At 37.4% G+C, this 18,025-nt stretch overlaps 1 protein-coding gene across 8 annotated transcripts in view; it reads left to right on the forward strand.

Moving 5' to 3' along the window:
* The window catches only part of DDHD1 (DDHD domain containing 1), a 133,656-nt gene that overhangs the window by 105,257 nt on the left and 10,374 nt on the right, over positions 1-18,025 (forward strand). For all 8 annotated transcript variants that reach the window (XM_037832682.1, XM_037832684.1, XM_037832685.1 and 5 more), the window contains 3 exons: positions 10,980-11,242; positions 12,618-12,690; positions 16,353-16,502. In XM_037832682.1, coding sequence (XP_037688610.1) covers positions 10,980-11,242; positions 12,618-12,690; positions 16,353-16,502 — 486 coding nt within the window. The remainder of the gene's footprint in view (positions 1-10,979; positions 11,243-12,617; positions 12,691-16,352; positions 16,503-18,025) is intronic.

Here is an 18,025-nt window from a genome sequence, read left to right on the forward strand (position 1 = left end):
TCTGATCTTTTGCTTTGGGTGCTTGGGCTTGGATTATCCATATCGTCTGGTTTTTTCATATGCTTTAAAATTTTCTGTTGTTTTTGGCTCTTGACATTTGCTTAACTTGATAGGGTTCTTTTAGGATTTGAAGACTGATTGAAATCCTTATCTCTAATTTGTCAAATCTACAGTTTTGTGGAGTACACTTTCTCTAACTAACCAGCAGGTGGCGTCCATGAGCCACCTGTTCCCCTCAAGCCAGTTCTCCCCCGCTTTGTCTTTGTGGTGAGTGGGGGAGTGAGTCTTGTGGGGTCCAGTTGGTGTACCAAGCTTGCATGTGTAGTTGGTGTTGCCAGCCCTGTATATGGGGCGTGTGTCTGGGCGGTCAGGGAGGGGGGCGGCTCTAACAATCAAATCTCCCTGGTGTTCTTGGAGATTTAAAGCTGCTGCAATAGTCTAATCCTTCAGTTCAGTCCTGCCACAGTTTGTCTCTGCCACTGACCTACAAGTCCTTGGTATTGGCATATGGCCCCTGAGACTTGCGAGTGGGTCCCTCTTCCAACCTGTGCACCCCCAGGTACTCTGTTGAGGGATGATTATGCTATGTCACAGGTGAGTGCCAGCCCCCCAGGGCAGTTCTGGGCTGCACACTGCGTAGGGGCACTCCCAGTCTGCTGAAACAATCACTGAATGGGGCGTGTTAATTCACACTGCTCCATCTTCCCAACTCTGGGACAACCAGCTCAGGGTGCAGGGAAGGCTAATGTCCATTCCCGATTTTGTGGTATGTGCGTGTGTTGTTGGAAACACTTCCCGTCACACTGGGTTGTCTGGGGCAGCTCTGGACTGTGGAGCTGACAACTGGCAGGAGTGTTCCCTGCCCACCCGGAAGATGGCTGTGAGGGGTTGCCCCCCTTTTCTTGGGAAGTTGTGGTGTTTAGTGAATTTTCTCAGCCACTGGACTTATTGCCTTGTGTCTCAGAGCTCTCTTACTTCTGCTCTTGTCTTGACTTGCCCAAATTGCAAGTCTTTGAGGCTTTCTGTATTGGGCTTCTTAGAATAGTTGTTTTAGAAAAAGATTATTTAAAAAGAAAACAAGGGAAAGGCCCTCCTTTCAGATCTAATGGGTTGTTGAAATGCTAAGAGACAAGGCAATTAGGGCCATTAAGGAAAGATCCAGGGAGCAGAGAAACCAGTTTTTCAGACAGAAACTCATCTTCTGGATTTGCATATGAGTCTGACTGCCTGAGCTCTGCCCTTCCCCATTCTATGTTCATCAGAACTCCAAAAAGCCTCCGCTTTTATTTTTGGGTTTTTCTTGCTGTTTTTGCTATCCCTATCTTCTGTCCGCCGGGCTGGCTGCTCCTGGATTCTCCGGTGTCTGGTCTCAGTCTGTCTATGCTTGGAATTTGGATCAGTAGAATGAGTTTCCGATAAGGGCTGCAACTGCAGTTCTCCCTCCTCATTCCCAGCACTGACGACCCCTCCTCCCACGGGACTGAGCCTGGCAGAGAGGGTTACGGGTCCCCTGGCCACAAAAACTTACAGATTTCGCTGATCTCAGCTGTTCCACGTGTTCATGAGTGTTGTATGAAGTATGCCCTTAGTCAAATTGCTCTGCAGTGTCCAGTCCACGCAGTTCCTGGCTTTCTACCTACTGCCCTAGAGGAGTAACTAAAACGTACACCTCATCACTCCGCCATCTTGCCCCGCCCCTCTCTTCGATCATCTGTTTTTTTAATTTACTCTTGCAGTTTCTTCTTTATGCTCTTCTAGGGTCTTCTTCATGTCCTTTACATCCTGTGCCATGCTTTTCTTCATGTCCTTTGTATCCTGTGCCATGCTCTCAGTTTGTCTTTAGTTCTTTGATTAATTGCTCCAAGTACTTTGTGTCCTCTGATCTTTTGATTTGGATGTTTGGGTTTAAGTTATCCATATCGTCTGGTTTTTTCATATGCTTTAAAATTTTCTGTTGTTTTTGGTCTCTTGGCCTTTGCTTTACTTAATAGGGTTCTTTTAGGATATGTTGGATTATTCAAAGACTAATCTCTAATTTGTCAGATCTATAGCTCTAACCAGCAGATGGCGTCCATGAGTCACCTGTTCCCCTGAAGTCAGTTCTCCCCAACTTTGTCTTTGTGGTGTGTGGGGGTCTGATTCTCGTGGGGTCCAATTGGTGCACCAAGTTTGGGTGTGTTGTTGGTGCTGTCCACCCTGAATGTGGGGCATGTGTCTGAGTGGTTAGGGAGGGAGGACAGCTTTAATAATCAGACCTCCCTGGTGTTCCTGGAGATTTAAGGCTGTTGCAAGAGTCTAAACCTTCATTTCAGTCTCGCCACAGGTTGTCTCTGCTGCTGACCCACAAGTCCTTGGTATTGGCGTATGGTCCCTGGGACTTCTGAGTGGGTTCCTCTTCTAAGCCATGCCCTTCTAGGGCCTCTGCTGAGGGAAGTTGTGCTATGTCACAGTGCACGCCATCCCTCAAGGGAAGTTCTGGGCCACCAAGCCGTATAGGTGCATTATCGGCCTGCTGTAAGGATGGCTGTATGGGGCGTGTTAATTTCCCCTTCTTCGCACAGCTCCGCCTTCCCAGCTCCGGGACAATTAGCTGTGGGTGCGTGAAATGCTATTGTCCACTCCCAATATTGTGGCTTGTGTGCGTGTTGCTAGAAACACTTCCTGTCACACTGGGTTTTTTGGCGCAGCTCTGGCCTGTGACACCGGCGCCAGGCAGGAGCGTTCCCAGCCTGCTGGGAAGATGGTTGCAAGGGGCATGGTTATTTTCCCCTTTTGGCTCACCTCTGCCTTCCTCACTCCGGGACAATTAGCAGTGGTTGTGCGAAAGGCTATCTTCCACGCCACATATTGAAGCATTCGCACAGCCTGTTCCTGTTGCACTTCACAGTGTAGTTCTCGCTGCCGTATCTGCAGCCGCTTTTGGGTTTTTTAAACAAGAACTGGTCTGCCTCCAAACGCCAACCCACAGCTTCCCCACACCACAGCATGGCTGCCAGATGTTCAGCCAGCTTACTCATTTCAGAACACAGACTCCCGGTTTCACCAAGTGCATGGTCCCTGTGGATTTACCAGACCTTGTCCAGCTGGTGCATCACTGGAACTGGTGTTCTGGGTCACTTTCTGGTTTTTATCTAGTATTTTTCACGGAGGTGTTTTTTTGCCCTGTCTCTCCCAGCCGCCATCTTAGGTTCTCTCCGTATATATTTTAAATAGATAAGTAAATGAGGGAGAAAGGAGGTCCCTTACCTACAGTAGAATGTCTAGGTCTGTTGCTGGAGTTGAAAAATATTCATTTTTCAGCCATCAGAGTAACAATAGGATCAGGCAAAAATCATCAATGGATGCTAAATCTAAAGCATTTTTTTTAGCAAATATTAATTTGTTTTTTATTAGGGAAGTTGTAGGTTTACAGAAAAATGATTTATAAAATAGAGTTCCCATACCCCACCCTATTATTAACAACTTTCATTACTGTGGTGCATTTGTTACAATTGATGAAAGAGCATTTTTATATAGGGCAAAATTTTGATGATGAGGGCGTATTTGCATGGTCTTAAATTGTGTCCCCACAGACTGCTTATTAATTAAAAAGGAGAAATCAGGCAACACCTTTACGAGGTCGCCCAGTGAGGGAGAGATGGTCATTATATGCCTCAGGATGTGAAACCCTAAGAAGGACACAGCATCACTTATGAAAATCTGATAATCCTAAGGAATCATCAAACACAAAATGAGGAAGTTCCAGTTTGAAACATGGGGATAGAACTGTGTTCTTTTCCAGTATTAATATATAAAAGATAAAGAATAGCTATGGAAAATATACCATATTAAAGGAGGCTAAAGAGACTATAAGCTAAATATGATATCTGATCTCTGACTGTATCGTGTACTGAAGGAGGCAAAGGGGAGTGCCATAAAGGACATTATTAGGTCAACTGACAAAACTGGAATATGAATTGTAGTTTAGATGAATATATTCTATTGATATAAATCTATGAAGTTGTTAACTATTCTGTGATTATGGAAGCAAATATTCGTAGTCTTAGGAACTATAAACTGAAGTATTTAGGAGTAAAAGGGCCATGACTTATGTAACATATCCTCAAGTAGTTCCCCTCAAAATTGTGGGTGTATATGTTATGTAGAGAGAGAGAACAAATGATAATGCAAATGGGATAAAATGTGAACAGTGAGTGAATCTGAGTAGACAACATATGGGTAATCTTTGTATTATTTTTATTTTGCAACATTTTATAAATTTGAAATTATTTCTGCATAAAAAGTTAAAGAAAGGCAAAAAATAGTTTCCCAGGTCCTTTCCTTGGAGATTCTTATTCAGTGGGCCTGAGATACATACAGCCTAGGAATATGTATTTTTAACAATTCTCTATGTGATTCCATCAGCTTAGTAAATGAGAGGTGGGCAAAATTTTTATTTTCTAAAAGGAAAATTGGATCTGCAAGTTAAAGTCCACTTAATATGAAGTTGATGTCAGGCAATATTAAAGAATAGTTCTTAAAAAGGCTGGTGTACAGAAGTGTAGTGATAAAAGTCAGTGTAGTTCATTAGGAGTAAGTCATGCCTAATGAATGAACCTCATTTGTTTGTTTTTGATAGACATAAAATTGGTAGAACAGGGAAATTCTGTATCTCAGTACCTCTAGATCTGAGGCAGTGTCCTATGGTATTCCTAAGGATATATTGGGAGAGGCAGACTAACAAACTGAAAGAGCCTTTTTTTCCCTTATTGTCTAAACCTTTTTTAGTCAAATTAGATGTCAATTCAGAACCTGCCACTTAACCAGCTATGTGACCTTAGGTGAAATTTCTCACTTTCTTAGCTCCCTTATTTATAAAATGGGGATAAAATATCTACCTTTATTGTCATGAGGATTAAAGACAAAATGGATATAAAGTTCCTAAGACAATTCCTGATCCTTAGTTCTAGACTCTCGAGTTGTAATTATGTATCTTTCTATATGTTTCAAGGCTTGTTAAAAAAAAGGTAGGCGGGGGAAATAAAGTTATTCTGTTAACTCTACAAAGTAAATAAGGGTCAATGAATAGAAGACATGAGAAAGAATAGGTTTATTTACTGTAATGAACTTTGTACTAAATAGAGCTGCCTTAAAAAATGGAATTGGCCACTTTGGAATGGAGATATTCACTGGGGTAAATGCTGAGCAACTACTTATCAGGGAGTTACTGAGGGGACTCCTACCTTCAGAACACTTTGAATTAGATCATCTTTTAGTTCCCTTTCAACTCTGAGATTTTGAGATGTTCTGTGAAGACTTGAGTGAGTGTACAAATAATCACTAGAAAGCCATGGTTAGGAATCAAGATCATGGCAAGCCTTTGACCATTACTTCAACCCAAAATAAAGTAACATGAGAAATCCAAAGAGAAACTGTTTTCATTGGCTTTTAAAATGAAGAATTACAAAAAGAATTGTCATGGTCATATTGTCATTATTATTTGAAAATTATTTCATTGGTGTATCTAGCTAAAACTCTCCAAATTACTTTATCTCATTAACATGTCATGAAATGCAGGGAGAGGGACAATGGACTAATTATATTCCTCACCCATATTTTTTGTGTTTAGATTCCCTCTTGAAACTGTTGGGTTTTTACCCCTTGGGTTGATTTTCTTCATAAATTTTAACTGTTGAGCATTGGTTATGAGAATTCGAAATTGTTTTAAGCAAGCTTTTGAAAAGCCATCAGATGCCTACTGTGAAAGAGGTTAGCTGCCTTGTCTAGATAATATTGTAGTGCTGATAAAATTAAGATCACAGGGTGTATCATTAATTTTGGTTCATATATCCCACATGTATATACTTGCTCACAAGGGGGTCCTAGCTGGGAAAATATAATTGGATCAGAGAGAAGGGGGGAAAGCCTAATTAGAGTAGACTTTTTGGTACAACATAGAGGTGAATTTCTTGTTTTGCTGATGAGTGGATGATTTATAGAAGCATTGAGAGGTAATACAAAGTCATTTTAAAAGTTTGCTTTCAAAATCATAATGTCTTGACCACAAAGATTCCTGTACATCTAAGCTACACAGGCAAAGGTAGAAAATGCTACCATGGAGATAAATTCTAATAAGGAAATACAAAGACCATGTCTATTCAAGTATAAAATAATCAAAACAAATGAAATCATCAACTCTTCAGAAACATTCCACTGAATGTTCCATCCCATGTTGAAGTATCTTAGTATCAAACAGACATTCTGTGTCTTGGGAATTTACCCTTGTTTTGGTATCCATATATGACTGCCAGACTAATGAAGGATTTGATATAATGAGAGACCCTTTAAATTTTTTTAATATAAAATTGGTTAATTGCTTTTAGAGATATGTGTTCTTTTCCAACTTTTTTTTTAATTTTTAAATTTTAAATTGAGGGATTGGTTTTTTAAAAAATGAAAAGATTGGGTACTTGTTGCCAAGAGTACTTAAATACTTACATACCTTTTAGTGGTTCTAAGTTTGCATGGTACAAATCTTAAAATCAAAGCATTCAAAAGTAAAAACTGTTTAAAAAGTCTTGCTTTTAAAGGAATTTATTATATATCTGAGCATTAACCTGTCAACACCTCCTTTCATGTAGATTGTAAATAAGGCAAATTACATTTTAAGGATTAATTGGTAATCTTATCAAAGCAAAATCCAAAGCATTTCATTATAGCTCCCTTTGAACAGAGCCATGTAATTTCATACCATAGTGTGTACTCCTTATACTATATTGTCTAGAATTTTACAAACCATTTCTTAAAGGTTTTTATGTGCATTTGCCACTAATGCCATTGTTCCTAAGGTATTCCTAAAGACCAGCAATGTATTCCTAAAGATTCACTAAAATGTTCCTAACACTTATTTGAAAGTATTCCTAAAGACCAGCAGCATCATAATCCTCTGGAGCTTGTTAGAAATGCAAGTTCTCAGGCCCCACCCCAGAAACTCAAGGATGTGGCCTAGCAATTTGTATTTTAACAAGTCCTCCAGTTAAATCTAATGCACACTAAAAGTTGAAGAACCATTACACTAAACTGTGGGATTCTTTTGCTTTTCCTGGGAAGAGGAATGTTCAATGAAAGTAAAACTTGAATTCCTCCCTAGGAAAAAGGCAGCTTATTATCCCTCCACATGCTACCAGCTCATCTTGTCCTTCTCTTCCTTCATTGACTGAATGTATTTCATCAGGCATATATAAACAATCATGATTTCAGCTTTAATTAGATCTCAGTTGCATTACAGAGCCCTGCGATGGCAGCAGAGGACGCACCATGCCTTCATTCATGTCACTGCTAACCCCACAACCATGAGGTGCTGAAATGGTTTTCAGTTTATGTCAGCAGATTAAAAAAATGTTCAGTAAAAGCTGATGGGGGCGGGACTCGGGCAAGATGGCAGCATAGAGAGGAGTGGAAGCTAAGTAATCCCCCTGGAACAACTACAAAAAACCAGAAACAACTAGTAAATAATCCAGAATAACTGCAGGGGGACAAACGAGACCATCCATTCATCATACACCAACCTGAATTGGGAGGAATGCCCGAGAACACAGCATAAAATCTGTAAGTAAAACCTGCGGAACCAGGTCGGGAGACCCCCTCCCCCATAGCCCGAGCTGCAGAGCCGCGTGGTGCCAGAGAGAAGCTCTCTCCCAGCAAGCGAATACAGCTCAGCTGAGCTCCAACTGGGGTTTTAAGTGTGAACTGCTCACTACAGGTACGCAGCCCCAAAAACCAGACAGAGGCTTTGGGTGACGACTGACCTGGGAGAGCCGGAGGGTTGCCTTGGACTGGGTCTGAAGGGGACTATCTGTTTCTTTTTTGGCTCAGTGGAGAAAGCCCCAGTCATTTTCAGTTTCCAGGGCTGTGACTCTGGGAAGGGTGGAGACACCACAAGCAGAGAGTGAGACCATTGAAATGCTAATGACCTCCACCTGAGGGGTCTGTCTTCTCTAGGAGGAAAGGGGTGGGGCCCTTTCCATTCAGAACCAGACCCCAGAGCCTGGGGGAACACAGCCATACCTCCTCACACCAGTCAAGAATTATAGGCTAACAGGCGTCACCTGCTGGGCACAAAAGCACAGTGACCCGAGGCATCAAAGGGTGGAGCAATTTTCTAAGACACACCTGCAGGGAAACCAGATACTGAATATTTCTTCCCTCTGGGACCTGAGCCTGTTCTGGTCTGGGAAAATCTGACTTGGATAACCAAGGAAACCATGCCTAGACAACAGAAAATTACAACCTACACTAAGAAAAACAAAGTTATGGCCCAGTCAAAGGAACAAACGTACACTTCAACTGAGATACAGGAATTTAAACAACTAAAGCTAAATCAAATCAAAAAGTTTAGAGAAGATATTGCAAAAGAGATAGAGGCTGTAAAGAAAGCACTGGACATGTATATGGCAGAAATCAAAAGTTCAAAAAACCTACTAGTAGAATCTATGGAAATGAAAGGCACAACACAAGAGACAAAAGACACAATGGAAACATACAACAGCAGATCTCAAGAGGCAGAAGAAAACACTCAGGAACTGGAGAACAAAACACCTGAAAGCCTACACGCAAAGGAGCAGATGGAGAAAAGAATGAAAAAATATGAGCAACATCTCTGGGAACTCAAGGATGAAACAAAGTACAATAATGTATGTATCATTGGTGTCCCAGAAGGAGAAGAGAAGGGAAAGGGGGCAGAAGCAATAATAGAGGAAATAATTAATAAAAATTTCCCATCTCTTATGAAAGACATAAAATTACAGATCCAAGAAGCGCAGCGTACTCCAAACAGAAGAGATATGAAGAGGCCTATGCCAAGACACTTAATAATCGGATTATCAAATGTCAAAGACAAAGAGAGAATCCTGAAAGCAGCGAGAGAAAAACAATCCATTACATACAAAGGAAGCTTAATAAGACTATGTGCGGATCTCTCAGCAGAAACCATGGAGGCAAGAAGGAAGTGGTGTGATATATTTAAGATACTGAAAGAGAAAAACCACCAACCAAGAATCCTGTATCCAGCAAAGCTGTCCTTCAAATATGAGGGAGAGCTCAAAATATTTTCTGACAAACAGACAATGAGAGACTTTGTGAACAAGACACCTGTCCTACAGGAAATACTAAAGGGAGCACTACAGGGTGATAGAAGACAGGAGTGTATGGTTTGGAACACAATTTTGGGAGATGGTAGCACAACAATGTAAGTACACTAAACAAAGGTAACTATGAATACGGTTGAGAGAGAAAGATGGGGAGCATATGAGACACCACAAGAAAGGAGGAAAGATAACGACTGGGACTGTGTAACTTGGTGAAATCTAGGGTATTCAACAATTGTGATAAAATGTACAAATATGTTCTTTTACAAAGGAGAACAAGCAAATGTCAACCTTGCAAGGTGTTAAAAATGGGGAGGCATTGGGGGAGGGATGCAATCAGCATGAACTAGAGACTGTAACTAATAGAATCATTGTATTATGCTTCCTTTAATGTAACAAAGGTGATATACCAAGGTGAATGCAGATAAGGGGGGGGGATAGGGGAGGCATGTTAGACACTTGACATTGGTGGTATTGTCTGATTCTTTATTCTACTTTGATTTAAGGTTATTTTTCCTTTTGCTGCTTCCTAGCTGTCGTTTTTTTTGTTTCTTCTTTCTTTTGCCTCTCTACCTTCTTTGACTCTCCCTCCTGCCTTGTGGAAGAAATGTAGATGCTCTTGCTTAGTATGAGCAGAATGTTCAATTAGGATGAACTTAAATGTTTGGAAATGAACAGGGGTGTTGGTAGCAAGATGTGAGTGTAACAGCGCCGAATGGTGTGTGAATGAGGTGGAAAGGGGAAGCTCGGAGTCATATATGTCACCAGAAGGAAAGTTGGAGGTCAAAAGATGGAAATGTATAAAACTGAATCCTATGGTGGGCGATGTCCATGATCAACTGTACAAATACTAGAAATCACTTCATGAACCAGAACAAATGTATGACAATACAATTAGAAGTTAATAATAGAGGGGCATATAGGGAAGAACTATATACCTATTACAAACTATATACTACAGTTAGTAGTATTTCAACATTTTTCCATAAACAGTAACAAACGTACTATATCGATACTAGGAGTCAGCAATTGAGGGGGGTTGGTTAGGGATAGGGGATGTTTAGAGTTTCCTTTTCTTTTTTTCTTTTTTCATCTTTCACTTTATTTCTTGTCTGGAGTAATGAAGTTTCTAAAAATTGAACAAAAATTAAGTGTGATGGATGCACAGCTGTATGAGGGTATCCAGGGGCAAGTGATTGTACACTTTGGATCTTTGGATAATTGTACGGTATCTGAACAATCTCAATAAAAATGAAAAAAAAAAATGATGGGGGCTAGTTGTCTCTTGAAACATAACAAGATTGAAATAGAAACAGTGGTTAACTAATATATGTGTATGTCCGGGTAGCAACTGGCATATCAAGAAGTATTGAAATGAGAAAGTGAATATCAAGCAGGAGATTTATAACCAAACAGAAATAAACAATGAGGAGAAACCTGTCTTAAAACTCAGGTCAGGGCCCAGTATGAGTTTGAGTAACAAATGGACCTTATTCTTCTGCCTTTATGGAATATTTCAATAGTATTCATTAAATCTAAATCTAAAAGAAACCAATTTTATGAAGAAAAATGGCTAAAATATAGCCCGCATTATTAAAACCTCTAAACTTAAAAAAATCCATGGGGACTGTTGGCTCATATAGTTGGTTTAAGGACTAAAAAGTGATTAATATCTGCCTATATTCCTAAGAGGTGATTTCTGCAAAGTTCAGGGGTACCCATGTTAATAGTAATAACCTAAGTATGTTTTGTGGCCAGTAATGTATGTTTTACTCTCTTAATGTACTTGAGTTTAGAAATAAAGTTTATAGCAGTTAGTGATACTCTAATGTGATATTTTCTTATTTCAAACAGCTAGTTAAAGGCCTTCAGCAAGAGCTGAATCGATTATATTCCCTTTTCTGTTCTCGGAATCCAGACTTTGAAGAAAAAGGGGGTAAAGTCTCAATAGTGTCACATTCCTTGGGATGTGTAATCACTTATGACATAATGACTGGCTGGAATCCAGTTCGACTCTATGAACAGTTACTACAGAAGGAAGAAGAGTTGCCTGATGAACGATGGATGAGTTATGAAGAACGGCATCTTCTTGATGAGCTCTATATAACAAAACAAAGGTAAAAATATCTTAAAAGAATGAAAAATGTCCTCATGGAATTACTGGACTTAGGAGAGAACTTTAAGATTTTCGTAATGAAGAAAAAATATATTTTCAGGATACAAAGATTACTAGATAACATGCTAAATCAAACTAGAAACTGTTAATTTTCATTCAAATTATATATGTTTCCCTATAGCATAAAATAAATTATGTCTTCTTCCTTTATTTCCTTCTATCTTTTCTTCACAATTTTGGGAGTAAAACCTAAAACATGTTCCAAGTTGAATCAATGCAAAGAAATGAAAGTGTTTACAAATTTGTAACTATTTATAGTTTTACTGGGGCCTCTACCTTTCTTATTATTACTCTGAAGATAATTTTAAAATGCTTTTTGTTGTTCGTGGCAAGTATATTTGGCAGATTTTTTAATTATTGGATCATTTATGCCCTTGCTAATTTAATTCTTTGCCACATTTCTGTCATTATCTATAGTTGCATGCCCTTTCTTCTTTGTCCTCTTAATGGCACAAGTTCTTCTGGTCAATTCTAATAGAACAGTAGGGGGGAAAAGTCTCTCATTTTGATAGTTTGACATTATATATAAAATATTCACTAAAATGTTTACTTTCAGGTCGCCTTAATTTTATTTTAGTCTTATAGGAGTTGGCTAAGGATTTCGTTTTGAATCTTAAGTTCTATAAGCTAGGTACATAAACTTTATAGTGTCAAAATAATTGATAGTTTTGAAAGAAAATGTCTTGTTTGGCAAGCTCCAGAAAACAGTGTATAGGTATATAAAACCCAGTAAAACATTTTTAGAAAACAGGCTTAGAAAATGAACTGTACATTTTTTAATTTTGTTCCATTGTTTATTAAATTTAAGTAGATTCTGAACATTGTAATAGGAAAAAAATTGGAACAACCCAAGTGTTCATCAGCAAGGAAGAATTAAATAAATTATGGTTCATCTGTATGATAGACAGTTACATGGCTATTCTAAATATTGAAGTAGGCCAGGAGGCAATAAAATGAAAAGATCCCTATGATTCATTATTAAGTATAGAAAAAATAGTGTATGGTATTAACCATTTGGTGTCATTTTTTAAAAGATACATATATACTAGTTTATGCCTCACATTTTACTAAAGGATCTCCCAAAACTATTAGCAACAGGTATCCTAAGGAGTAAGAGTACTTTTACTAACCATTTTATAAACTCTATAAAAATGATTAGTAAAAATGCAGCAGGTACATTTATTAAATATTCTTAAAAGGGATTAATCTGAGGGATGGGATAATGAGTCATCATTTTCTTTACACTTTAGCGAACATCTAATATTTATGAAATAGTAAATATATGTGTATAAATGTAATCTCATGCTTTTTCCTAGGCTAAGAGAAATAGAAGAACGGTTACATGGATTAAAGGCATTAAAGACACAAATACCTGCCTTAAAATTTAAGGTAAGGGGAAAATGATGAGATTTTTATGATGTTTCTCACTATTTTTTTTAAACATCATTTGAAACATGCCATTAGGATTCAAATGAAAGCTTAATTACTGTTCTTTAAAATGACTGTTCACTGAACATATACTCTGTGTTGGACACTGCTAGTTTTGGATAAGACGGTTCCCCAGCCCTGAAGATACACGACTGTGTATAACTGTATGTGTTACTTTAACACAGTGTTTTTGCTGCTGTTAACAGTATACAGAATTATATGCACAAGAGAGGGAGATTTTAATTTTGCCTGGAAAGATTTACAAAGGAATGACATTTGTAATTGATGTCAGTAAATTGGATATTGCCAAATGGAGGAAAGGAGAAAGGCTTTCTGTATAAAAGGAACAGCATAAACAAAGGCTTGGAGGCATGTAACTTCATAGTACTGTCAAAAAACTCCAAATAATCTGTAGTAGTAGAAATGAAAAAGTAGAGACACAGGTGGAAAATATTTTGTATTTAGAATTAACAGAACTCAGTAACCACTACTTGTGAGTGTTAAGAAAAATAAGTGGAAATATGCCAGTGATTACTCCAAGGATGGAAGACATTTCAATCAACAAGAAGTGAATGCCAAAAAACACAAGACACAAGGGTTATTTCGGAGCAGAACTAGCAGACCGGTTTGGCTGGAGTTCACAGGACTACTCAGGGCAGAGAAGCTGTGGGAGAGCAGGAATAACTAGAAGTAAAGAACTTGTATTTGATATGGATAAGCAGAAGCTTTTCAGGGTTTTTGAGCATCAGAATGACCTGTTGAAAGCACAGGCTTGAAGAGGATAAAAACTGGCAGAGAGAAATTAACATCACCTAGACTAGTGGAAAGAGCACAGCCTATAACTAAATCTAAACATTCAATATTATATTACTAGAACTCATGTTAGTCTCATATCTAATATGAGTTTTTAATTAAATTTATTTACTCATAGAAATATTTTGAAATCTGAAATTTAAAAATGAGTATCTGATGGATTTACAAATTAATATGTAGGACTCCATGCAGGGCTCTCCAAGGAACAAATCTTTTCACGCCTGTTAACCAGCACTTGGGTGTGCTTTCAGAATTACAGGTGTTAGATTTGTTACAATTGATCAATGAACATAAAAAAAATTAACAACTATTGATCTGGAGAATGGAATCTGGGGGTTCTGATCACGAGGCTTTGCCACTAAGTAGGTATTAACATTAGCCAAATTATTTAACATCTCCAAACTCATGTGTTTACTCATCTCTGCACAAGGGATTAGACTTAATGTTTAAAGCACTTGCACGTTTAAAATTTTCTGAATGTAGATAGCATTAAAGCAATCATTACCCTTTTCTAAGACAGAATAATTTCTTTGTGTGTTTGTCTGTCATACTACAGCCCTATCATAAAGGAAGGAAGGAAAGTTGTTAATTGCATGGATTTAACAATTTAACAAACATTTATGGACTGCTTGACGCATTAATGTATAAAGCAATTTGCTAGGTAGGGGAAATGTTACAAATGTTTGTGCTCTCATGCGTGTGTATTCGGTAGGAAGAATTTACATTGCTTTCTCTACCTCTATTTTTTAATCTTTCTCTATTTTTTATTCTTTCCTCCCTTTATAGAAATGACGTTAATCCTTTCAAAAATCTGTGACCCGAGCAATAGATGATGGGTGATAGGGAGGGAGGGAAAGAAAGAAATATGGTGTGACAGGATGTTAAAGTTGGTGGATCAGGGTGTCGAGGTATGCTTGAGTTCTGTATATGGGGTTTGTATTGTTTTTGCAACTGTTCCTGTAAGTTTGAATTTATTTCAGAATAAAAGTTAAAAAAAAAATCTGTGACCCTATTTAAGCATTTTCCAGATGCTTTTTCTTATATTTAAATTTTTCTTAACACTAGTTAATTTGCTTTGGTCTTCAAGCATGTTGAAGTCACCCGTCCTTTAAAAAAATTTTTTTCTCAAACCTTCTTTAATACAAACATACCATCCCAAAATAACACACACATTTTTTTTTTTAAAGGGAACAATGACTGCAGAGGCATTATAGGGAAAGGATTAGAGGTCTATAAAATTGGAGGCATGAACACCTTTACAGTAAAGTACAGATAGAAGATGATGAGTTGAAATGTTAGAATTAAACTCTGTTGGAGTGATTTATTAGATTTTGGGAATGAAAGGGAAGGATGAATTTGAGATGCCTTGCTCATTAAGACCAGACATGTAAGAGGTAGGATGGATTTAGGAAGGAAAGGTGTTAAGTTCGGTATGTAATTCAGTGCTCTTAACCACCCTATTTTTCTCGAAGCCCCCTCCTCCTTTAGCTTCCATTATCCTGGCTCTCTTTCTCCTCCTTTCACTCTCCCTTTTGTACTTCCACATCCTTTACCTGCTCCTTAGATGAAGAGACATTCCTCATAGTTCTATCTAAAGCCTTCCTCTTACTCTGTGTACTTTTCTTCTATGACAGTCACTATCCATGCTGACTTGGATGATGACACAACCAATTCTATATCTCTTGGCCTAAATTTTCAGTTGCATATTAAGTATATTACAGATACCTCAAACTTAAAAACAAAAATAGAATTTCCCTATAGTTTCCTGTTAAAATTAATGAAACCACTGTCCTCCTAGTCAGTCAGACCCAAATCTTGTAAATTGTCTCATTCCTCATCCATTTAAATTACGATGATTCCACTCTATTCCCTCACATTTCCATTTCTGATTGGAACAGTTTGCCCTGCCCTGATTCAGATTATCTATTGCCTAAACTCTTTAAATAGCTTCCTAACTTGTCTGCAAGTCACCAGTCTCCCGGTTTTCCAATTCATCCATATACTATACAGATTTAACCTCCTAAAACACAGGACAAATCCTGTTTTCTTACACTACCTATAAAATGAAGTTCAACTTTCTTAATCAAATACATTCTCTTTCCTAGCTACATTTCTCCCACATTCAATGCTTTTTTCAGCCATATCAGGCTGTTTCTATTCTCAATATTAAGTCAGGTTCTTTCCTGCCTCTGCTACTTAGTTTGTATTTCTGTCAGTCTGGAATGTCCTTTCCAGCCCCAGTGTCCAACCCCAGTTGTGAAAATCCTTTTCATCTTTTAGTGACCAATGCAGTTGCTACTCTCTGTAAAGCCCTCAGAGTTAGAATTAATTATTCCTTTCTCCACTCTCTTACAGCACTCCGTCCTTCTATTATGTACTTGTTTTATTCTACCTCCCCCACTGGATCATAAACTCTTTGAGTGCAGGGAATCTCTGTCTTACAGGTCCTTATATTCTTCACAGCTCCCAGCATATTACTTCAAAAAATAGTAGCTTGATAGATCTTGATTAATGTATAGAAACAATCACATACAATGAAATGATCTTCCTCCTTCTCTTCTTCTCATTCTTTATAATGTTATTAGATGTAAAGATCATGAATTAAGTTGCTCCTGGAAATAGATTATTCCAGAATAATTAATGGTGGCATATAGTTAACACAGATAAACCATCTAGATAAAGCTCATAAAAAAAAGGTAAACATATTTGGAGATAATTTTATTGTTTGTATTTATTATCTGTCATGCCAAATTCTGTTGAAACATAAAATTTCACCATTTTTAAAATTTAGTGTGACTTTACCATTTTAGGTTGAGAATTTCTTCTGTATGGGATCCCCACTAGCTGTTTTTTTGGCATTGCGTGGCATCCGCCCAGGAAACACTGGAAGTCAAGACCATATTTTGCCCAGAGAGATTTGTAACCGGTTACTAAATATTTTTCATCCAACAGATCCAGTGGTGAGTTGCACATATAGATGTTTTTCTCCCAATATTAAATTATTCCTAAAAGAATCTGTAAGAAACCTTGAAAGATTAATGAGAAGGAGTTTAATCATCTGATATATTTGTAAAAGTTCATATTCTGAAAACATTAGCGTTTTGGTTAATTTAGGAGTCATGAAATAAAATACATTAGAGATTATCTATTTATATTGTATGTGTAATACAATCGCATAATGTACAAATACCCTTGGACAATTAATACAAGAGACAGGAATGTACTGGACTTTCAAACCTTAACCGGTTGTAATACCAGCAAGCTAGCAACCATAAATTTTGAAAATCTCACTTTAAACAGTTTCAGTAAAGCATGCTACAGTAATGAAATGTGATGGGTAGATCCTCTTTGAAATGAATTTATTCAAACATTTTAAACATGAAAACATGGAACTGTTTATTTTAATGCGGTGGAATTGTAAAATTTTGGATTTTTACATTTTCAATTATATTTGTGCTGTAATAATCTTTTTTAAATGAACACTCCAAGGATTTTACATCCAGGTAGACAGTTTAATGCCAAGAAAAATTGTTAGATGAAGAAAATGCTTCCTTAAATCTTTTTGGGGACAGGGCTGGGTATAAACTAAATATTAAAATGAAGTATTTTTAACGGCATTCTTTCTATGAAAAAATACTTTTATATATAATTATGTAGTCTTTTAAAGGATCTTTAGTGGTACCAAGTAAACATAACATAGAATAAATACTAGAATTTTAGAAAATTTCCCATACATTGAAGAATCAAAACTGCTGTATGTAAGGAATAGCTTTCACTAAACTGGAAATCAAATACAGATTGCACAATCTTAGCCAAGTCACTTCTGAGACTGTTTCTTATCTAGATAACACAGATGATTATATTTTACCTCATAGTGTTGATAGATAGTCCTTATATAGGACTAAAGTAAATATATATGAAAACACCCAGCTAGAAGGTAAGCATTTCATTAATAAACATTTCATTTTACTCATTCTTTTATAACTTAAAGGGGAACTTGAGCTAATAGGTGAACTCTGAGCTTTCATTATATATCCTGTCCTGTATACCCTGTCCTCTATTTATACCTTAATCTTCGTTATATTATTATAAAAGAGGATTCAAAACTCATTTTATTATTGTAAATTATTTTAGTTTTCATTTTTTTTGATAATACTTTTTTAATGTCGGAACTGTGCTAGGCAATTTTTGCAAACTTTATCTGTTCTTTACAATATCCTTGTGAGGTAGGAATTGTTATCTCTTGTCTACAGATCAGGGAAATGAGGTTTTGACACCTTGTGACTTGACAAGCATGATGTAGTTATAAGTGATAGAGCCAGAAAGAATATGATATTGGAGGATTCTGATGCCAAATCATTTGTGTTCTGCTACATATTTACATTATCCCTACTTCACATTAGACAAATGGTCTTGTATTCACATCTAATTGTGCTATTAATCTAATTTAAAATTCCTTGTAGACTAGAGTTTAATAAGAGCT

This window comes from Choloepus didactylus, chromosome 4 (assembly GCF_015220235.1).
Source record: "Choloepus didactylus isolate mChoDid1 chromosome 4, mChoDid1.pri, whole genome shotgun sequence".
Classification (NCBI taxonomy): domain Eukaryota; kingdom Metazoa; phylum Chordata; class Mammalia; order Pilosa; family Megalonychidae; genus Choloepus; species Choloepus didactylus.